The sequence below is a fragment of the Bos indicus x Bos taurus genome, chromosome 10 (genome assembly GCF_003369695.1).
Source record: "Bos indicus x Bos taurus breed Angus x Brahman F1 hybrid chromosome 10, Bos_hybrid_MaternalHap_v2.0, whole genome shotgun sequence".
NCBI lineage: Eukaryota > Metazoa > Chordata > Mammalia > Artiodactyla > Bovidae > Bos > Bos indicus x Bos taurus.
Window position 1 is genome coordinate 15,829,229 of NC_040085.1, and position 23,634 is coordinate 15,852,862.

At 42.6% G+C, this 23,634-nt stretch overlaps 1 protein-coding gene and 1 long non-coding RNA gene across 3 annotated transcripts in view; one reads left to right on the top strand and one right to left on the bottom strand.

Moving 5' to 3' along the window:
* LOC113899944 lies at positions 1-10,489 on the bottom strand. The gene is made up of 3 exons (XR_003513036.1): positions 10,400-10,489; positions 2,358-2,458; positions 1-270 (listed from the first exon to the last, which is right to left on the bottom strand). It is a non-coding gene; the product is annotated as an uncharacterized LOC113899944 (long non-coding RNA).
* Positions 10,451-23,634, top strand: part of DAD1 (defender against cell death 1) — a 21,945-nt gene continuing 8,761 nt past the window's right edge. For both annotated transcript variants that reach the window (XM_027553341.1, XM_027553342.1), the window contains exons 1-2: positions 10,451-10,911; positions 22,169-22,343. In XM_027553341.1, the coding sequence (XP_027409142.1) occupies positions 10,701-10,911; positions 22,169-22,299 (342 nt within the window). In that variant the 5' untranslated portion in view covers positions 10,451-10,700 and the 3' untranslated portion in view covers positions 22,300-22,343. The remainder of the gene's footprint in view (positions 10,912-22,168; positions 22,344-23,634) is intronic.

The window sequence follows — 23,634 nt, forward strand, 5'->3', positions numbered from 1 at the left end:
AATTGACTTACAATGTTGCATTGGTTTCTTCTGTACAGCAGAGTGATTCAGTTATACACATACATACATTCTTAAAGGCAACATTTGAGGTGAGGGTTCCAAGGTGCATGACTTTCCTCTGATTGGTTGGTGGTGAGCTAACAGGGTGAGGTTTCAGGAATTTTAATCATCAGCCTTCTGGTTCCAAGCAGTCTGAGGTCTGTGAGCTTGTGTTCAGCATGTAGTCACAATCCTCCACCTGGATTGGGGGCATTAGTTCCTGGAGAACACCTCAAACATAAATTTCAGATCATTATGTGTGTCCTTTGGGGAGGAACCAGGGCTGCTTTAAATTGTTTCTTAACTGCCGGTCTTTTGTTTCTGTATTCCCTCATCTCCCTAATGAGTAACCGCTTGGGTCTGCTCTTTGGCACTCAGGGAAGGCCTAGGAGACCAAAGACTTTTTCTAAAAAATGATTTTATTTATTTATTTATTTTTGGCTGTGTTGGGTCTTCCTTGCTGCTCGGACTTTTCTCCAGTTGGGGCTACTCTTCGTTGCAGTAAACAGACTTCTCATTGCCATGGCTTCTCTTGTGCAGCATAAGCTCTGGGCTTGTGGGCTCCAGTAGCTGTGGCTCATGGGCTCAGTAGTTGCAGTTCCAGGGCCCTAGAGCACAGGCTCAAGAGCTGTGGTACAAGGGCATGTGGGCTTTCCCCAGATCAGGGATCAAACCCATGTCTCCTGGCTTGGCCGGCGGATTCTTTACCACTGAGCCACCAGGGAAGCCACAAAGCCTTTTTCTTCAAACAAGAAACGGGGACACAGAGGAGCTTTTGTACCAGGGAGGGTCCTATAGGGCTCTGCTTGGTTTCATCCCCAGAGCTGAGATATCTCAGGGTTAGGCTGGATCTGTTAGAATTATAGAATGGAGAAGACTTTCAGGGCCTGCTCTAGGCAGGCCTCTGGGGAGAAACACAAGGTACTTGTTTCTCCCCAGCTTCAAGACAAAATACACTGTGTACAAGTGTATCTTTTACCTCTAACATATGTGATATTATGTATGATTTAATGTATGATTAAAGTATGAATATGGTCTTTATGAATGGAAACTAATTTTTAACAAACCCTCTTTCCTGTGCCTGTAAATCACATTAAATTTTTCGGAAATAGGTGGAATTGATGACCTGATAACTTATGTCTGCCAGGGATAGATTGTGCTTTGGTTTCAAACGGGTGTCATTGCCTTTTGAATGAACTATGAATAAGGTCTGATCCTCAGATTAAACAAAGAAAGTGAGTAAAATAGCTCTAAAGTCGCTCTCTCCAATATGATAGCTGTTAGCCACACGTGGCTACTTGCTGCTGCTGCTGCTAAGTCATGTCAGTCATGTTCGACTCTGTGCGACCCCAGAGATGGCAGCCCACCAGGCTCCGCCGTCCCTGGGATTTTCCAGGCAAGAATACTGGAGTGGGTTGCCATTGCCTTCTCCGCATGTGGCTACTTAGATTTGAATTAATTAAAAAAATCAAAGTTCCTTAGTCACATTAGCTACATTTCAAGCACCCAACAGCCACCCACGTGTCTAGTGGCTACCGTATATTGCATGGCACAGAGGCTTTTTTATCATCACAGAAAATTCTTTTGGACAGTGTTGCTCAAGCAGTGAAGATTTCAGTCCCATGTTATGGACAGTGTTTGGCCCTTGGAAAGGACAATATGGTAAACTCTCTTATGGATGTCAGGGAGGAAGCAAGATTGGGGGGTTCTCTTTATGGGACTCCCTAAGACTAGAAGGGAAGAAAATGAAAGGAGCCTGTAAAGTTATTCTGTTCTATCAGGGACTACAAGGACAGTTATGTTAGGATGAAGTGATATGGGCTTACTGAAGCTATTTGCTGCTGTACTAGGTCTTAGATCAGAAACTTGATACTTGAGAAATTTGACTTTGTGCTGTTTGCAATTAGATTCCTCAACATTTTTTTTTAAAAGAAAATAATAACCTATTTATTATATTAGAAAACAAAGTAAAAGAAAAGAAGATTCCTTTTTCTGTACTCAAACAACAACACTTCTGACACCAAATGTGTGGATTTTCCCATACGAGGCATTTTCCCAGTTCTCAGTCAACACCAACTCGGTGTTCCTAATATTACTCGGTTCTGGCATTGACTGCCCTGACTTAGTGCAGATGCCACAGGTTAAGGACTCAGTCCCACAAGACTCTCCCCTCCTTCTACTTTAGATGCCAATCTCAAGTTCAGGTTTCACCTGTGCCTCTTATCACCGGCTATAACTTGGAGGTTCCCAAGACCCCCTCCTAAGGTTTGATAACTTACTGCAATGGTTCACAGGCCCCAGGAAAACAATTTACTTACTAATGTTAAAGAAGAAACAACAGGGAATTCCCTGGTAGTCCAGTGGTTAGGACTTCGTGCTTTCACTGCCAAGGATGTGGGTTCAGTCCCGGGTTAGGGAACTAAAAAACAAAAACAAAACAAACAAAAACCAACCAAGCGAAAAAACACAACAGGTCCAAAATGGAGTCACTTGTGCTAAAACCAATTTCTAATTAGACAGTGCAGAATTTTCTAGTCAGGACCAATGAGATGCTTTCCATCCTCCAAAGAAAGATTAGGTAATTTGTCAAAAGGACCCATTCTGTCTCCCATAGGTAGGTTATCTAAACCTGAAATAATCTTTTTATTTATTTATTGCTTTTTTGACTGTGCTGAAAGGCAAGCAGGATCTTAGTTCCCTGACCAGGGATCAAACCTCTGCCCCCTGCTGCAGAGGAAACATGGAGACTTAAGCACTGGACTACCAGGGAAGTCCTGAAATAATCTTTTTTGTTTATGATTTTTTTTGTCTTGCTCCTGAAAACCTCTCCCTTTCTGTAACTCTGGAGCTCTTCTCTACTGGTAAGTTGGGATGCTGCCTGATTCATGAGTTGTTCAGTAAAGGCAGTTAGATCTTTAAAATTTACTTTGTTGAATTCTTGCTAACACTAGATTACTGGTTTATTATAAAAAGATACAATTTAGAAACAGCCATAAGGAACAGATGCACAGGGTGAGATACAGGGGAAAAGGCACATAACTTCCTTTATCTTTTAGATTGTGTCACCCTCCCAGCATCTAACTGTGATCAGCAACTCACAAGTTCTCAGAACCCCTTTGGTTAGAGTTTTTTATGGAAGCTTCATTACATAGGCATGATTGATTATATAATTGTCTACTGGTGATTGAATTCAATCTCCAGCCCTTCTCCCCTCACTGGACCTTGAGAAAGAAATGAAAGTTCCAACCTGGGAATCATGTGGTTGGCTCCCCTGGCATCCAGCCTCCATCCTTAGGGGCTTTCCAAAAGTCACTTCATTAATATAAACTCCAGTGTGGTGAAAGGGCCTTGTTATGAAAAGCAAAAGACATTCCTTCCACCTTTATTGCTCCGGAGCTATTTCAGAAACGGGACAAAAACAAATATAACAAAAGATGCTCCTATTGCTTTTACCACTTAGGAAATAATGAGACCTGGAGATAAAGAACAAATATGTATTTCTTATTGTATCATACTGTCATACAAAGAAAGGGGGTTTTGGCCACACTAGGCCAAAGTTTAAAGGGTGGAGCTGTTACATGCAATAGCAGAGAGAAGAAAAAAAAGGATTTGAAGGAGAAAGTGAAAATAAAAGGGAAAAGAACTGGAAAACAGACTTTTTCACACAAAGATTATCTTTAGAAGAGTCCTCTTTTTAGGAAGATATATGTTTCTTTTGATAAAGAATGTCATTTCTTACCATAGTGAGATACACTGTACATTCATGGCTTTTGTTTATCAGGGGAACTTCTTGACCTTCCACTTTCCCATTGTTTTATAATGTTAAGTGTTCAAGGGTAGCAGAATATGCCACCCCAAACTATGCCACTTTAGTATAGCATTATTTTGAGCTGAAGGCAACTGAGAAGACACAGATACAAGAAAAGTTCTGGACTTTCCTGGTGGTCCAGTGTTAAGAATTGCCTGCCAATGGAGGGGACACGGGTTCGATCCCTGATCCAGGAAGATTCTGCAGGCTGCTGGGCAACTAAGCCCGTGCTCCACAGCTACTGAGCCCACGCGCCGTAACCACTGAAGTCTGAATGCCTAAAGCCTCTGCTCCACAACAAGAGAAGCCACCTTAATAAGAAGTTCATGCACCACAACTAGAGAGGAGCCCCGTTCACCACAACTAGAGAAAGCCTGCGAGCAGCAAAGAAGACCTAGCACAGCCAAAACCAAAAATAAATAATTAAAAATAAAGGTTCTCTGCCCTCCTCTTATTTGCCTAAAAGCAGGACAGAAAGGTGTTCCTGCTCCTCTCTCTACTGCTGCTGCTGCTGCTGCTAAGTCACTTCAGTCGTGTCCGACTCTGTGTGACCCCATAGACGGCAGCCCACCAGGCTCCCCGGTCCCTGGGATTCTCCAGGCAAGAACACTGGAGTGGGTTGCCATTTCCTTCTCCAATGCATGAAAGTGAAAAGTGAATGTCAAGTCGTTCAGTTGTGTCCAACCCTCAGCGACCCTATGGACTGCGGCCTACCACGCTCCTCTGTCCATGGGATTTTCCAGGCAGGAGTACTGGAGTGGGGGTGCCATTGCCTTCTCCTAGGAAGGACAGAAAACTCTTGACCTTAGCAGCCCAGAGAGGGCACCAGAGGAATCTACATAACAAACTTTACTAACTAGCCCTTATTTTTCATTAATGCTTAATATATTTACTTGCTCAACTTCATATATTTCCTCACAACTTGCTTTCCTCTGTTATTTCTCTAAAAGTTTATTGCTTTCTTGGGTTAAGATACTACTGTTAAAAACAAGACAACAGGCTCAAAATGGAGTCACTTATGCTAACTTAATTACAATTTCAGTGCTCCCAGAGATGAAATCTTAAACCAGACAATCAGGGATTGCCTGATCAATACTGTGTGCATGCTCAGTCGCTTCAGTTATATCTGACTCTTTGCAACCCTGTGGACTGTAGCCTGCTAGGCTCCTCTGTCCATGGGATTCTCCAGGCAAGAATACTGGAGTAGTTTGCTGTACTATTAGGTAATCTGCCTGATAGATCCCTGCCATCCCCTAAAAGGATTTCCCTGGTGGTTCAGATGGTAAAGCATCTGCCTACAATGCAGGAGACCTGAGTTTGATTCCTGGGTCAGGAAGATCCTCTGGAGAAGGCAATGGCAACCCACTCCAGTACTCTTGCCTGGAAAATCCCATGGATGGAGGAGCCTGGTAGGCTATAGTCCATGGTGTTGCAAAGAGTTGGACATGACTGAGCAACTTCACTTCACTTTATTTCATCCCCTAAAGGAAAATGACCTTGCTGATTTTTGTCTAGTATAATTAATTGTTCTGTCTCCTTTCTGCCTATAAAAGTCTCTTATTTTAGATAACTCCTCAGAGCACCTTTATATCTGTTGGTTGGATGCTGCCTCATAAATTATTGAATAAAGCCAATAAAATCTTTACATTTGCTGAGTTGGATTTTGCCTTTTAACATTATATAAGCCCAAGTTCTGACCACCCTTTTGAGTCACTACTGACTATTCCCCATGCATGTGCAATGCACATGTTAAGAAACATGTTGGTTTTCCTCTTGTTAATCTGTCTTTCGTCAGTCTAATTATAGGCCCAATGAACCTGAGTAGAGGGAAATAGTTTTTCTTCTCTAACAGTGTTTTAGTAACAAAAGGTCTAAGTTCTACACTGATTTCAGCTTCAACCTAATTTGATTTGTCCTCTGAAAGCCATAAGAGTTGCAGTCCCTCCAGTACCCATTATTTTGCATGCCCAATTACTGGGGCTCTGTGCTTTGCCCAACTTCTAATTATTCAGAGAAATAACAAAGCAGACATAGTTAATTACCTGGGTTAACGATAGTTAATAAGAACAAATATTTCCTTAATATTTACTTTATGTCAAGTGCTGTGTTAGTTACTGTTAACATTATCTCATTTAATCCCCACAACCTTTGAACTAAAGAATGTCACGCTTGTCATGTATCTCTAAAAGGATTGAGTCATTAGTCACTGTGGTGGCTGACCTTCAACACACTCTGAAAGGAGTTGAGGGCAGAGATCAGGAATGAGGCACTCTGTGCTTTGGGAAAACTGGCAGAACAGGCCTTCAGATGGATATTTTCAGGAGAAAATTTGAATCCAATTGAGACAGGAGGGAAGGAGGCAGGGCACAACCATTAAAAGAATGATACACAGGGGAATTTCCTGGTGGTCCAGTGGTTAGAACTTGGTGCTTTCACTGCAGGGGCCCAGGTTCAACCCCTGATGGAGGAACTAAGATCCCACAAGCCATGTGGCCTGCCCTCCATCCCCCTCCCTTCCCCCTCCCCCCACACAAAAAAATAGAGGATAAGAAAAATACCATTTAGAACCAAGTAGGCCCAAGATGGTGGGAGATTCAAATTCCAATAGACCTTGAGCCTCATTATAAGCTCACTGTAATACATGTGCATGCTCAATGACATACCCGCAGGCACCATAACAGTTCTGAGATTGGCCATAAAAGCCCAAAAAGTGAGAGGTAAACCAATTTCTAGAAACCCCCACTCCTTTTCCCAAATAGTTGGAATGATCTTCCTACTTGTTAGCTTATGAAATTACCCAACCTATAAAAACTATCAACCATGGGGCTTCTCTCCGAGATGGCCCACACTCTGTCTATGGAGTATGTAACTCCCTCAATAAATCTGCTTTCACTCTACTTCATCTAGTTCTTGAATTATTTCCTTTAGGAAGCCAAGGACCCTCACTTTGTGGCTTATCCCAGGGTCTTGCCGAAGACTTGGGAAGTGACCATCCTCTCATGCCCCATTTTCCTGCAACACAACTTCTTGCATTTCCCCATGCTTAGAAAAGCACTAAAATCATTAACTAAGACATCTGTGCCTTGTGACTAGCAGTAGCCCTCTACCAAGATGTGCTTGACGGCACTTACCCACTCTCTTCTCCACAATCAAAGACATGATCACCTCTCCCCTACCTCTTCAGAGCAGTTCCTCAGAGCTACCTGAGACAGTCTCTTGGGCTATGCTGCTGCTGCTGCTAAGTCGCTTCAGTCGTGTCCAAGTCTGTGCGACCCCAGAGACAGCAGCCCACCAGGCTTCCCCGTCCCTGGGATTCTCCAGGCAAGAACACTGGAGTGGGTTGCCATTTCCTTCTCCAGGGCATGAAAGTGAAAAGTGAAAGTGAAGTCGCTTAGTCGTTCCCGACTCTTAGCGACTCCATGGACTGCAGCCTACCAGGCTCCTCTGTCCATGGATTTTCCAGGCAAGAGTACTGGAGTGGGGTGCCATTGCCTTCTCCGCTCTTGGGCTATAGTCCTCAGTAAATCCCCAAGTAAAACTGAAACTCACAGCTCTCACATTGTGCATTTTTACTTCAGTCAACAATCCAATAAGCCAGGTATTGTTCTTTACATCTTGAACAAGAGGAAAATGAAGCTGTCAGACTAACTAACTTGTTCTGGATTAGAGAACCAGTCAACAGCAGGGCTTCCCTGGTGGCTCGGTGGTAAAGAATCTGCCTGCCAATGCAGGACACATGGGTTTGGTCTGGAAGATTTTCTGGAGAAGGAAATGGCAACCCACTCCAGTATTCCTGTCTGGGAAATCCCAAAGACAGAGGAGCCTGGCAGGCTACAGTCCACGGGGTCACAAAGAGTCGGACATGACTTAGCGACTAAACAACAACAAAACAGCAGAATCAAGGCTCAAATCCAGGATTGTCTGAGTCTTGAGTATGTCCACTACTTAGGATGTGACTTTTTACATAGAGATTCTGATTTAAAATATTGAAACTAACACCAGTATTAGCAATTTCCCACTGAGAGATCAGTCAAAAAAATGTTTCAATGATTATAGAATTGTTGCTGGAAGGGGGACCCCTTCCAGGGCCCAAAACTGGGCTCTTTTCTAACACTCGGAAATGAATTGTCCGAGGAGACACATGTGCTGACAAAGCAAGAGATTTTATTTGGAAAGGGCACCGGGGTGGACAGCAGTAGGGTAAGGGAACCCAGGAGAACCGCTCTGTCGCGTGGTTCGCAGTCTCGGGTTTTATGGTGATGGGATTAGTTTCCAGGTGGTCTTTGGCCAATCATTCTAATTCAGAGTCTTTCCTGGTGGCACACGTATCGCTCAGCCAAGATGGATGCTAGCGAGAGGGATTCTGGGAAGTGTACGGACTTGCGGTGTCCGCGGTGTCTCCTTTTGACCTTTCCGGAACTCTTCCAGTTGGTGGTGGCTTACTAGTTCCATATTCCTTACCAGGATCTCCTGTCATAAAACAACTCATGCAAATAGTTACTATGGTGCCTGGCCAGGGTGGGCGGTTTTCAATCAGTGTGCTTCCCCTAACAGAATAATAAACTGAACACAGAGGACTACTTGCTGTTTTAAGTAGTCAAGAAAGCTTTAGTTCATTATATCAGTGTTTGACTTTGCAGATCTCAGAAAAGGATGTATTCAGTAAGTGAATTTGATGTTTTTCATCTCTTCCGCTTTCCCCCTTTGGGAGTTCCTGTGGAGATGCTAATGATGATAGTAGATAAGGATCAAAGGTAGACAAAACATAAGGGAGAGACTACTGGAAGGAGCCCGGATGATTCCCCTCAGGAATCCACTCCTAAATGATTAAACAGCATCCGCCTAGTCTTTAAAGTTTGAAGTTGAATACTGGTGAGGAAGCTATCGTCCTACTTACTGATGAGGCAGGGAGAAAGTTTCAACTTGTCAGAGAAACTGAGGCTTCTTGCCTTATTATATTGAAATTCAGAACTGGCATGGTTATGCACTTTTTTCTCAGCAATATAAGAGAGTTTAGATTGAAGTTCTGATAACAGTGTAAATCTCCATGAGTGTGAATATGAATATATCTTCAAATAGATTATAAAGTTTTTTGAGGACATGGATTACATCTCTTCTTTCTAGAACTAAGCAAGGTTTTGCTCATGACTATTAATCAGTACATTTGTGATGCTCATTTGGTTCCAGTTTAAACACAAATAAAAAGTGAAAATGAATGAAGGAAACTTGCTGTTTTAGGAATTTTGCTTGAATGCCTAGAATAGTTCAAAGTTATTAAATGTAAGCTGTAAAAATACCTGGTTCATGTACCACTTGTAGCTCAGAGGGAGAAAGACTAGGTCTGGAAGGTCAGATTCATATGAAATTAAAATGCAGAAAATGCCAGAAATTAAGGTATATCTTATTTTTCAAAAAGTTAAAATGTTAGATATGAATAGTTGATCTCACTTGTTAAAATACAAACCCTCAAACCTTCATAGTTTCCTCTGCAAAATAAGTTGGAGCTGGTAGGGTTTGAACAAGGCACCAGGCAATGCTCTTACAGACCTTTCAGAGCTGTCATTCTGGGATAGTACGACAGGTTCAAGATGATAGCTTGGGAATAGAAGGCTGCTAAACTTAGAGAAGGAAATGGCAACCCACTCCAGTGTTCTTGCCTGGAGAATCCCAGGGACAGGGGAGCCTGGTGGGCTGCCATCTATGGGGTCGCACAGAGTCGGACACGACTGAAGAGACTTAGCAGCAGCAGCAGCATACTTGATCATATACCCTTATGCAATTTAATGGACTTTCTCCCCGCCCCTGCCCATCACCAGCTCTTTTAAGACTATATCATATTTCCCTGAGGATACCTACAATCTAGCATAACGACCTGCTGCTGCTGCTAAGTCACTTCAGTCGTGTCCGACTCTGTGCGACCCCATAGACGGCAGCCCAACAGGCTCCCCCGTCCCTGGGATTCTCCAGGCAAGAACACTGGAGTGGGTTGCTATTTCCTTCTTCAATGCATGAAAGTGAAAAGTGAAAGTGAAGTCGCTCAGTCGTGTCCAACTCTTAGCGTAACGACCTACAATTTAGCAAAATGGGGGCTGGAGGAGGCGTCCAATAAATGTCTGCTGATTGAATGAACACTTGCGGGACTAGGTTTTACCGCACTTATTTCTAAGCGTCCTCAAGAGGTCAGCTCCCAAATCGAGTTCAGGGTCTGGCGGAGGTTCCCGCACCTTCGCACCGCACTTGCCTTCTGCAATAACCAAGTCTAAACCGATGCCTTCGCAGTGACCGGCTCCGGTGGTTCTCACTGCGGGACAACTTGAGTTCCTCTAATGATCTGGGGCAGGCATCTGCAGTCAGTGCCCTTAACAGATTTAGGGCCGAGCGGGTACCGAAACCCAGGAAGCGCCAGACATTGACTTAAAGCAGATCCAATTAGGACGCCCAAGAACCAAAGAAAGCCGGAACCCTCGGGTAGCCACGCTGTCCTCTGAAAAACCTATCCTCCTCTTCCTCCCACGCTACCCTGTTGCTAGAGCAACTGTGGGCGTCACTAACCTGACGGCGGAAACAGGACAAAAAGAGTACACGTCTCCAGCTCCAGGACAGATCCGTTGCGCAGGCGCACTAGCTTTCTCTGGCTATAGTTCTCCTGCAGTAGACGTATTCTGCGTCTGCGCATTACTTATTTCGCGCCATGGCCGGCCTATACGCCTGCGCAAAGTGGCAACTCGAGGAGGGCGGAGCTTGCATATTAGCTGTACGCATGCGCCGAGCCTATATCCGGTGTGGTGGTCTGTTTAGTTAGGAGTCTGAGGGTAGGCCGGCGGGAATATTCAGCTTGTAGCTGACTGTAGCCATGTCGGCGTCTGTGTTGTCGGTCATCTCGCGGTTTTTAGAAGAGTACTTGAGCGCCACACCTCAGCGTTTGAAGTTGTTGGACGCGTACCTCCTGTATATACTGCTGACTGGAGCGCTGCAATTCGGTTATTGTCTCCTCGTGGGGACCTTCCCCTTCAACTCCTTCCTCTCGGGCTTCATCTCTTGTGTGGGGAGCTTCATCCTAGCGGGTAATGATTCTATAAGTGATCTCAATAATAATGTGTTGCTTTGGTGCGTACTTCTATTTCCACACAGTTCCCTGGTGGCTCAGACGGTAAAGCGTCTGCCTACAATGTGGGAGACCCCGGTTCGATCCCTGGGTTGGGAAGATCTCCTGGAGAAGGAAATGGCAACCCACTCCAGTACTCTTGCCTGGAAAATCCTATGGACGGAGGAGCTTGTTAGGCTACCGTCCACAGGGTCGCAAAGAGTCGGACACGGCTGAGCGATTTCACTTCTATTTCCACAGTACTCGGTTCTGTATCAGACCACCGCCTTCTGAAGTTGTGAGGGTAATCTGCATTGCTGTGTTTTTGTGAGTGGGGAAATTGAGGCTCATTCAGGTTGTCGTACCTAACGCCAAAAAGCCGCCGAAGAACTGGACTTAAATCTAGAAACACCTTCATTCTGCTCCTCAACCTGGTGATCCACTTCACTTCATATTGGTCCAGGGAAAACTGCATTTCATCTTTAACTTAAGTTTAACACAGCTTTGAAGTTGGTAAACTTTTAAAACGGAAAACCCAACTCTGAAGCTGTTATTTTACTGTCTTGAACTCAGCTTTCATTCTTATAATTCTATTATTGGTGTGATACAATCAGAAGAATTTTATTTTTCCTTATGCCAAGTCTTTGGGTTTGAGGCTGCTGTGGCTAAAATTGAATTGGCAGACCCCCTAACTTCCTCCCCAATGAGAAGTTGATGGCTTTTCATTGAAGAAAATGCCTAGTGAGAGGGAGTAATGGAGTTCTTGTGGGGGATTGTGATTTCATAGCTGTTGGATAATAGGTAATTGGGTCTAAGAAATGAAAATTGCTTTAGGAAAAAGGATTCAGGGCAATTCATAGTTGCTGTGGAAGGGTATTGGTTGCATTTCTTTTTATTTTTTAAATTTTGTTCTTTTAAAACTTATTTTTAACTGGAGGAGAACTGCTTTACAATGTTGTGTTGGTTTTTGCTATACAGCAGAGTGAATCAACCATAAGGATACCTATATCCCCTCCCTCTTGAAACTCCCTCCCACTTCCACACCCCCATCCCCCATCTCTGGGTTGTCATATAGCACTGGGTTGAGCTCCCTGAGTTACATAGCAGCCTCCCACTAGCTATCTGTTTCACACATGGTAATGTATATGTTTCAGTGCTACTCTCAATTCATCACACCCTTTTCTTCTGCTGTGTCCACAAGTCTACTGTCTGCCTCTCTGTTCTGTCCTGCATATAGGTTCATTAGTACCATTTCTCTGGATTCCATATATATGTGGCAATATATGATATTTGTTTTTTTGTTTCTGACTGACTTCACTCTGTGTAACAGGCTCTAGGTACATCCACCTCAGTTCAGCACCCTCAAATCTGTTCCTTTTTATGGCTGAGTAATACTCCATTGTGGAGAAGGCAATGGCACCCCACTCCAGTACTCTTGCCTGGAAAATCCCATGGATGGAGGAGCCTGGTAGGCTGTAGTCCATGGGGTCGCTGGGAGTCGGACACGACTGAGCGACTTCCTTTTCACTTTTCACTTTCATGCATTGGAGAAGGAAATGGCAACCCACTCCAGTGTTCTTGCCTGGAGAATCCCAGGGACGGGGGAGACTGGTGGGCTGCCGTCTATGGGGTCACACAGAGTCGGACACGACTGAATCGATTTAGCAGCGGCAATACTCCATTGTATGTATGTACAGCTTCTTTATCCATTTATCTGTTGACAGGCATCTCGGTTGCTTCCATGTCCTGACTATTGTAAATGGTGCTGCAGTGAGATTTGGAGTACATGTGTCTTTTTGAATTACGGCTTTCTCAGGGTGTATGCCCAGTAGTGGGATTCCTGGGTTATACGGTAGTTTTATTCCTAGTTTTTAAAGTAATCTTCATACTGTTCTCCATAGTGGCTGCCTCAGTTTACATTCCCAACAGTGGAAGAGGGTTCTCTCTTCTCCATATCCTCTCCAGCATTTATTGTTTGTATAATACATTTTTTGATGGTGGCCATTCTGACCAGCGGAGAAGGCAATGGCACCCCACTCCAGTGTTCTTGCCTGGAGAATCCCAGGGGCGGGGGATCCTGGTGGGCTGCCATCTATGGGGTCCCACAGAGTCGGACACGACTGCATTGACTTAGCAGCAGCAGCAGCAGCATTCTGACCAGTGTGAGGTGGTGATACCTCATTGTTGTTTGATTTCTTTAGATCATTTCTCTATTAATGAGCCATGTTGAGCATCTTTTCATGTGTTTATTGGCTGGATTTAGAAAAGGCAGAGGAACCAGAGATCAAATTACCAACATCCGCTGGATCATCAAAAAAGCAAGAGTTCCAGAAGAACATCTAATTCTACTTTATTGACTATGCCAAAGTCTTTGACTGTGTGGATCACAATAAACTGTGGAAAATTCTTCAAGAGATGGGAATACCAGACCACCTGACCTGCCTCTTGAGAAATCTGTATGCAGGTCAGGAAGCAACAGTTAGAACTAGACATGGAACATCAGACTGTTTCCAAATCGGGAAAGGAGTACGTCAAGGCTGTATATTGTCACCCTGCTTATTCAACTAATATGAAGAGTACATCATGAGAAACTAGATGAAGCACAAGCTGGAATCAAGATTGCTGGGAGAAATACCAGTAACCTCAGATATGCAGATGATACCACCTTTACGGCAGAAAGTGAAGAAGGACTAAAGAGCCTCTTGATGAAAGTTAAAGAGGAGAGTGAAAAAGTTGGCATAAAGCTCAACATTCAGAAAACTAAGATCATGCATCTGGTCCCATCACTTCATGGCAAATAGATGGGGAAATAGTGGAAACAGTGTCAGACTTTATTTTTTTGGGCTCCAAAATCACCAATGGTGATTGCAGCCATGAAATTAAAAGACACTTGCTCCTTGGAAGAAAAGTTATGACTAACCTAGACAGCGTATTAAAAAGCAGAGACATTACTTTGTCAACAAAGGTCCATTTAATCAAAGCTATGGTTTTTCCAGTGGTCATGTATGGATGTGAGAGCTGGACTGTGAAGAAAGCTGAGTGTTGAAGAATTGATGCTTTTGGAGAAGACTCTTGAGAGTCCCTTGGACTGCAAGGAGATCCAACCAGTCCATCCTAAAGGAAATCAGTCCTGGGTGTTAATTGGAAGGACTGATGCTGAAGCTGAAACTCCAATACATTGGCCACCTGATTTGAAGAACTGACTTGCTGGAAAAGACCCTGATGCTGGGAAAGATTGAAGGTGGGAGGAGAAGGGGATGACAGAGGATGAGATGGTTGGATGGCAACACTGACTCAATGGATATGAGTTTGAGTGAACTCTGGGAATTGGTGATGGACAGGGTGGCCTGATGTGCTGCAGTCCATGGGGTCCCAAAGAGTTGGATATGACTGAGCAACTGAACTGAACTGATGCGTCTTTGGAGAAATGTCTGTTTAGGTCTTCTGCCCATGTTTTGGTTGGCTTATTTGTCTTATATTGAGCTGTGTGAGCTGCTTGTATATTTTGGAAGTTAATCCTTTGTCTGTTGCTTTCTCCCATTCTGAGGGTTTTCTTTTTATTTTTGTTTATAATTTCCTTTTCTGTGCAAGTGTTTTTAAGTTTAATTTGGTCCCATTTGTCCTTTTTTGTTTGCATTTCTTTTGACACCTTTGAGCTTACTAAATCTACCACTGCCTTGTGTCTGTTTCTTGTGCTGGGGTTTCTAACTTCCCCAAGTTGTTCTATCTATTGGAAGAGAAGGGAGGAGGTGAGTTTGGCTGAGAAAGGGAATTGTAGGCGATTATGTGGAAAGATTAGGTAGTTCTGGGTGCTAGAACCTTGAGGGCCAGGCCAAGGAGTTTTATCCTGTAGATAATAGGAATGCATCTAAGCATTTAAAACATTTAAAAATGTTTTTAGATTTGAGTGAAGGAGAGACTTAAAATTGGTGTTAATGTGTAGGATAAATTGGAGGGGAAAGTTCTCTAACCTGGTTCCCTTAATTTCTTTTTGGTAGTCTGTTCTCTTCCATCCCTTCTGCATGTGTTATTTAGCATATGCTGTTTGGAAATTGACTAGTACATTATAAATCAGTACAGGATCCTGTCACTTTTTTTTTTTTAAAGCCTGATATTATTTGGGCCCAATGAAAATGATCTGTTTTCTTCTATTCCCTCATGACTGGGGAGACTTACCCATGGTTTCAAGAAGGAGCCAGAGGTAGAAAATTGCCATTGAGAAATCTTTTTTTTTGTTTTTTTTTTTGATCAACAGTTTACAGTGTAGAGGACTTCAATGATAGAATATTTTTTTCTTCCAGACAGATTTCAGACATCCTCAGCAGCTGACTGTTTATCTTGTGGTTAGATATCTCTAGAAGAGACACCTGTCCCCTTTTCAGAATAGCATCCCAGTGTTGGCAGCCTTTCTAGTTTTTCCTTTTTTACTTGATTGAAATACCTCTTTTTGCTCCTTTAAAGTGCTATTTAGGAGGGATGTGTGGAAAACATTAAGACTCTTTAAAATAAGTCTTTGATCTTGAAATCAGTTTTTAAGTAGTTTCACAGCTTTTGTCTATTCTGTTTTCTAATCTTTATGAAATACTTTTGGAATTAACAAAGTTTTGTTTCCCCTGGTTTATAGATCCAAAACGGTTTGAATTTGAAAGATAAGGAGGCCTAATTCAGAGTGTTTTCTTTCTCATGGCAGCTCTTTGGCCGTGAAGACTGGAGTCCAGTGTTTCTTTGAATTATCTCTTAGATTCCTAGGCCCATAACTGTTATCAAAGAGATTGGGAGTTTGGCAGCATTATGCCTGACAGTCCTGTTTCTAAATGTCATACCCATTGCTAGCTGTTGTCTTCTGTCACTCAGGCTGTCAATATCTGCTATCTGGACTACTGTAATCTTCGTTATTGATCTCCCAGCCTCTTGTCTCTCCCTCCAGTCCCTCTTCCACTATGTTTGCAGGCTTGATTTGACTTGAAGATCTAACTGTTCTACTCCCCACAGAAAATTTGTCTGTATCCAAAGAGAAATTTAAAAGATTTTTTTAATGGTGTAGAGGCTTTTTGTTATCTGGCTCTGGACACATCACAAGCTTCATCTCTTGTCTCCACCTCCTCTGTACTTTATATTCCAGTATTATTGTGTTACTTATTATTCCCTGAACATTCCAAGGTGTATTAGGCTATTTTACCTTTGTTTGATTGCCTGGAAAATTCCTTCACTTCTTAGACAGCTCAAGTGCTGCTTCCCTTTGAGCCCTTGCCTGGGTCTTGAGATTTAGGTCTTCCTCCCATGTTCTGTAGGCGTGTAATGCTCTGTTCATCAATCAGTGCTTATTAATGGATATTCAGTTGTGAGTGTGCCTCTGATAAGTTAAGGAATGTTGAACATTTATATGTCAGGTTTCCTGGCAGGGAACTGAGAATTTAACTATGGAACATGAGGATGTGGTCTCTACTCCCACAGGGTTTACAGTCTGGTGGGAGATGCAGGCAAGTACATGGATATGGTGCAGTGATGGAGAAGTGTTGGTGAGAATAGTGGTCCTGTAACACTTCCCTAATACGTTTGCTTTTCCAAGATATGCTTCGTAATTTCTCTCTGCACTCTCACCTGTCTTTTCTCTTTTCCTTTATTCTCAGTTGATCTTGCTTTGTTTTTTTGCTTTCCCTTTCCCAGCAAGGAATCATAGCAGCTCACCTCCACTTGTACCCCTGCTCTCTGAACTTCCTGTGATGGTGGATGATATATCCCTTTCCTATCAGAGGCCACCTCCTCCACGTGTGAAGAGCATCTTGATGTCTCTTGCTCACTCAGGGACTCAGCTTCTGTAATCATCCCTCCATTCTGTACCATTAATTTCCCTCCACTGGATCATTCCCATCATACACACATGCTGTAATTAATTAGAGCATAATTAATTAATCCAATTAAAAATTAATTTGACTCCAGATACCCCTCTAGCTACTGTTCCATTTCTTTTCCATCATCACGGAATTCCTTGAAAAAATAGTCTAGTTGTTGTTTCCGCTTCCTGACTTTCCATTTGCTCTTAACCCACTCTTGGTGGTCTTTCCCCACCACTACAGTGAAACCACTCTTTCCATCTTGCCAGATCTAATGGCACACACCTCACCTTGCCTGAATGCTCAGCAACATTTAGCAGTTAACATAGTTGGCTGCTTCCTTCTGAATGAATGAAGTACTTCTCAAAACTTTTACACCACACTCTTCCTGGTGGTTCTTCCTTACCTCATTGGTTTTTCTTTCCTACTGTTTGTGCTAGATATTTCTCGGTCTGAGGGTGTGGTTCCAGACCCAGTCTCTATTTCTTTCCTTTGCTGCTGCTGCTAAGTCGCTTCAGTCGTGTCCGACTCTGTGTGACCCCATAGACGGCAGCTCACCAGTCTCCCCCGTCCCTGGGATTCTCCAGGCAAGAACACTGGAGTGGGTTGCCATTTCCTTCTCCAATGCATGAAAGTGAAAAGTGAAAGTGAAGTTGCTCAGTCGTGTCCGACCCCCAGCCACCCCATGGACTGCAGCCTTCCAGGCTCCTCCATCCATGGGATTTTCCAGGCAGGAGTATTGGAGTGGGGTGCCATTGCCTTCTCCGTTTAGGTGAATGTAAATAATACCTATGTAACTGCGACTACCACATTAATATTTTCAGTTTTTTTTTTTTAATTAATTTTATTTTATTTTTAAACTTTACATAATTGTATTAGTTTTGCCAAATATCAAAATGAATCCACCACAGGTATACATGTGTTCCCCATCCTGAACCCTCTTCCCTCCCCATACCATCCCTCTGGGTCGTCCCAGTGCACTAGCCCCAAGCATCCAGTATCGTGCATTGAACCTGGACTGGCATCTCGTTTCATACATGATATTTTACATGTTTCAATGCCATTCTCCCAAATCTTCCCACCCTCTCCCTCTCCCACAAAGTCCACAAGACTGTTCCATACGTCAGTGTCTCTTTTGCTGTCTCGTATACAGGGTTGTCGTTACCATCTCTCTAAATTCCATATATATGCGTTAGTATACTGTATTGGTGTTTTTCCTTCTGGCTTACTTCACTCTGTACGATAGGCTCCAGTTACTCAGCCATTAAAAAGAATACATTTGAATCAGTTCTAGTGAGGTGGATGAAACTGGAGCCTAATATTTTCAGTTTTAACCTGTTCCCTGAATTCCAAATTAGTAAGTCCAGTTGCCCACTTGACACCTTCACTTGATGTCTAACACACAACTCCAAATTGAACCTTCCGGCCCAACCATCTCTCTTCGCCAGTCAGAACATAGTGTCAATGTTGGTTAAATTGTTGAAGCTAAAAATTTAGGAGGTTTTCTTGATGCCTTGATTTCTCTTATCTCCCACATCCATTACATTAGCAAGCCCTTTTCCAAAACACAGCCTGTATCTCTCCACTTCTGTCCATTTTATTACCATTGCCCAAGCTCTTTGGCTTCTACATGAGTCTTTTGTTTCTTTAACTCTGCAAACCATTCTCTATATTGCAGTTCTACCATCCTTAGAAAATGTAAATCAGATTATTTTACTCAAAACTTAGAAATATTACTCTATTGCTCTTAGAACTACATCCAGAGTCTTTACTGAAGCTTACAAAACCCCACTGGATTTGGCCCTTGTCCCCCTCTTGCCCTTGATCATGAGTCTAGTCAGTCTGACATGTTGTACCTAGAGCATGTCAACATTGTTCTTGCTGCCTGGAACGCTCTGCCCCTAGATCTTTCCATAGTTGGCTCCTATCAAATTTTGGTCTTAAAATAGCACCTTGTTAGAGAGATCTTCTGTTACCACCAAATAAGAAATAGCTTCCCAGTCATTCTTCTATTACCTTGTTATCTTTAGAGCATGTATCTCTACCTCATATTTCTTTATTTGTTTTCTTGTTTATTATGTTTCTCTTCATTGAAGTGTAAGTTCTTTGGGAGCCAGACTCTTGTCTTATTCTGTGCCAAAATCCTAGCACACTGCATGGCACATAGATGCTCAGTAAATATTTTGCTGGATAAATGAGCATTTAAGGAGATAAATTAGAACCACTAAAATGGAGCAAGCTGCCTCAGGGGGTAGTACGTTTCCATTTTTGGAAGTGCTCAGGGAGAGACTGTGTGGGGGTTGTTTCTTGAACAGAGGGCTTTCATGATGACTCAGACAGTAAAGAATCTACCTGCAATGCAAGAGATGCGGGTTTGATCCCTGGGTTGGGAAGATCCCTTGGAGAAGGGAATGGCAACCCACTCCAGTATTCTTTTTGCCTGGAGAATTCTATGGACTACAGTCTATGGGGTCGCAAAGTGTTGGACATGCCTGAGAGACTAACACTTTTCGAACAGGCTTTCTTTGCCTTTTTTTTCACCCCTGCATGTGGGGGATATGTTGCCTCTGTGATAACACAGGCTCTGGATGGTTTGTAATTCTCTACCTGGGCATGACTTATCAGATTCTGGAAATGGTAAGTATATTTTGAAATGATTCCCAGCTGATTCATGCAGCCCTCTTGGCATACCCATCCCCACCACCTCTTGGGCATTTTGTGCTTTGTAAGGGATGTTGGTCTCTATGACATTCAGGGTCCTTTGCATCTCTGCAAGATTCTGACTTTTATGTTACTATTGAAGTAAGTTCGGTTACTGTGATTGTGAAAATGGTAACATCAATTCATTTCCTTATCCACCTTCATGTGGAGTTTCTCTTTCCTTTTGCATTTCCTTTTCCATTCTCGAGCATTACTCTACTCCCACCTTCCACCCCAGTCGCCGCTGATAATTGTGTTTGGTATCTCTTTCCCCAGATTTTTTCCTACATTCCAAGAAAAATGAGAAAATATATTTACTTTAAGAGAAATATGGAATAGAAGAGTAGAATATTTTTGGCTCTTTTTCAATTAATGTATTTTAGATATCTTTACTGTCAACCTATTGAGAATTCACCTCATTCTTTTGAATAATTGCATGGGGTTTTATTGCATGTCTGTAGTGTAATTTATTTAAATAATCCCTTGATGTCATTTGGACTGTTTTCACTTTTTTTTTCAGCTTTAGGTACATGCTGTTAGAATGTCCTTGTTCTGTAAGATAAATTCTTAAGTTAAAAGGTGGAAACATTTTAAACATTAATAGATGTTGCTAGTTGCCCTGGCAAATGGATGAAGCAAGCTGTACTTGCCCCAGCAGATTTTAATTGGCCACCCTTGTTTCAGTCAGTGTCGTTCATGTTTTTAAGAGTCCAGTTTCCTGAAAACATCAGGGCTGTTTCCATGTTTAAGCATAATGACAACTCTGTTGCCATAGTGATGGACTCTTGAGAACTAGTCTAGTAGTTTTCTGATCTTTGGATTAGATCTTAGTTTGTTGCCTTCTCTTGGTTAGTGGTAAAATGGATGCTCAGTTCAGGTCAGTCACTCAGTTGTGTCTGACTCTTTGTGACCCCATGGACTGCAGCACACCAGGCCTCCCTGTCTATCACCAACTCCCGGAGTTTACTCAGACTCCTGTCCATTGAGTTGGTGTTGCCATCCAACCATCTCATCATCTGTCATCCCCTTCTCCTCCCACCTTCGATCCTTCCCAGCATCAGGATCTTTTCCAGTGAGTCAGTTCTTCACATCAGGTGGCCAAAGTATTGGAGTTTCAGCTTCAGCATCAGTCCTTCCAGTGAACACCCAGGACTTATCTCCTTTAGGATGGACTGGTTGGATCTCCTTGCAGTCCAAGGGACTCTCAAGAGTCTTGTCCAACACCACAGTTCAAAAGCATCAATTCTTTGGCGCCCAGCTTTCTTTATAGTTCAACTCTCACATCCATACATGACTACTGGAAAAACCATAGCCTTGACTAGATGTACCTTTGTTGACAAAGTAACGTCTCTGCTTTTTAATATGCTGCCTAGGTTGGTCATAGCCTTTCTTCCAAGGAGCAACTACCTTTTAATTTCATGGCTGCAGTCACCATCTGCAGTGATTTTGGAACCCCCCAAAATAAAGTCTGTCACTGTTTCCGCATCTATTTGCCATGAAGTGATGGGAACAGATGCTAGTCTGAAGTAAATTTAAGTTCTGTAATCATTTGTCACAGGTAGAAAGATATTTTGGAAAAGTGTATCCCTAGAACTTTCTTTTCATGTCAAATGGTCACTTTGGCTACAGTATCAGGTTGGAATCTTCAAGGGTACAGAAGGTGGCAATGGAGAGTTCTCTGTCAGAGCTGTGTAATTTAGATCTCTTGCCTTTTTTGAGACCAGCAGCTGCTAGAACTGGGAGATCAAAGATTATAACTGTGAGGTCCTCGTGTATACGCATCTCTGCCGTCTAATATACATGTTCTGTTGGAAATAATTCACAACTTTATAACTGGGTCTCAGCCTGCCTCCTTTGTTACTCCTTTGTTACTCCCTCAAGTACATCTCAGTCTTAAAAAGTTTATAAACTTAAGTCAGGAGATAAGAGAGTTCTCAAGATTTTCTGGTTGTATATATATTTTTTCTAAGTAAGCCTTTGATTTTTAGTTTAACTCTGAGAAGTCATATTGTTCCCTTTAACAAACAACAGCAGAAAATTTAAGTGTACAACTTGATGAACTTTAAAAAATTTACCCTTTTAACCACTACCACATCAAGATATAGAACATTACCAGTACCCTAAAGGTCTCTCCGCATGCTTTCCAAGTCATCTCTCCTGTCAAAGATTAAAAACCATTATCCTGACTTGTATTACTGTAGATTGTTTTTGGCCGGTTTTAAGCTTTGTAGAAGTAGAATCATAAGAATGTACTTTTTGGCGTCTGGATTGTGTTGCTCATCATGATATTTGTGGAAATCCATGATGTGAAGTTCTTTCATTGCTTTATGGTATCTGTTGTATGCATATGCCATAATTTACCCATTTTGCTGTTTTGTTTGTGGGTTTTTTTTTTTTTTTTTGGGTTGCTCAACTTGTGAGATCTTAGTTCTCCAACCAGGGATGGAATCTGGGTCTCTGTCAGTGAAAGTGCTGAGTCCTAACCACTGAACTGCTGGAGAATACCCCCTGTTTTACCATTGATAGGTATTAGATTGCATCCATTTGGGGGCCACCATTGGTATCATTCCTGTACACGTCTTTTGGTGGACTTGGTATCACTTCTGTTGGAATAGAAGTATTGGGTCAGGGGGTCTGAGTATGTGCATTAGTCATACATGTTACATACTTGATAATCATTTTTGTGTTTTTGTTCTTGTACAGTTTGTCTGAGAATACAGATCAACCCACAAAACAAGGCGGATTTCCAAGGCATCTCCCCAGAGCGAGCCTTTGCTGATTTTCTCTTTGCCAGCACCATCCTTCACCTTGTCGTCATGAACTTCGTTGGCTGAATCATTCCTGTTTACTTAACTGAGGAGGAGGAGACTAGAAGAATGTAAGTGATGATCTTAGCACTTATCACATGATGTTGATTTTAGGAATAGAGATTGGAGGGCTGGTTTTGATCATGGTTGGCAGAGTTCCCATAGTGCTGATGAGAGGTTTGCAGAATTTTCCATATTGGTCTGCAAAGCTTGTGTTAATATCATCATGATTCATCAGTGCTGCTGATCTTGGTCATTGCCTTCTCTTCTCACTGTTCTGGAAATCATTAAGATAGCAGAAAATGGGAGTTTGCTTGTAGCTAATACATTAATTTCTGCACCAATAACCCCATGAAAATAACTCTGAGATCTTAGAAGAGACATAAATTGTAGATTTTGGTTTTAGTTTTGCTCTATAATTTTTTCTCAGATGACTTCAAGTGCTGGGCCATTGTTCCCGTAGTACCTAGTATAGTGCTTACACCTGATACATGTATAGTACATGCTAAATGAATGATAGCTTCATGATGACAGCTTCTTGCTAATATATGTGCTAAATTAAAAATTAATGGGAAAATTGGATTAGCTTGGGAGAACACCTTAAAATATAAGATGAGATGCTATTTGGTTCATTTGTCAGTTTTCCTTTTTTTTTTTAGCAGTAGAGCTCTTTTATTTCCTAAGTATCTTAATCAGTTCAGTGCAGTTGCTCAGTTGTGTCCGACGCTTTGCGACCCCATGAACTGCAGCACGCCAGGCCTCCCTGTCCATCACCAACTCCTGGAGTTCACCCAAACCCATGTCCATTGAGTCGGTGATGCCATCCAACCATCTCATCCTCTGTCATCCCCTTCTCCTCCTGCCCTCAATCTTTCCCAACATCAGGGTCTTTTCAAATGAGTCTGCTGTTTGCATCAGGTGGCCAAAAGTATTGGAGTTTCAGCTTCAACGTCAGTCCTTCCAGTGAGCACCTAGGACTGATCTCCTTTAGGATGGACTAGTTGGATCTCCTTGCAGTCCAAGGGATTCTCAAGAGTCTTCTCCAACACCATAGTTGAAAAGCATCAATTCTTCTGCGTTCAGCTTTCTTTATAGTCCAACTCTTACATCCATACATGACAATGGGAAAAACCATAGCCTTGACTAGATGGACCTTTGTTGACAAAGTAATGTCTCTGCTTTTTAATATGCTGTCTAGGTTGGTCATAACTTTTCTTCCAAGGAGCAAGCGCCTTTTAATTTCATGGCTGCAATCACCATCCGCAGTGATTTTGAAGCCCCAAAAATAGAATCTCAATATATAAAGTGGCAGAGGAGCCAGGGTTGTTTTGATTGACAGAGTTGAAAAGCCCTCTTTGCTTG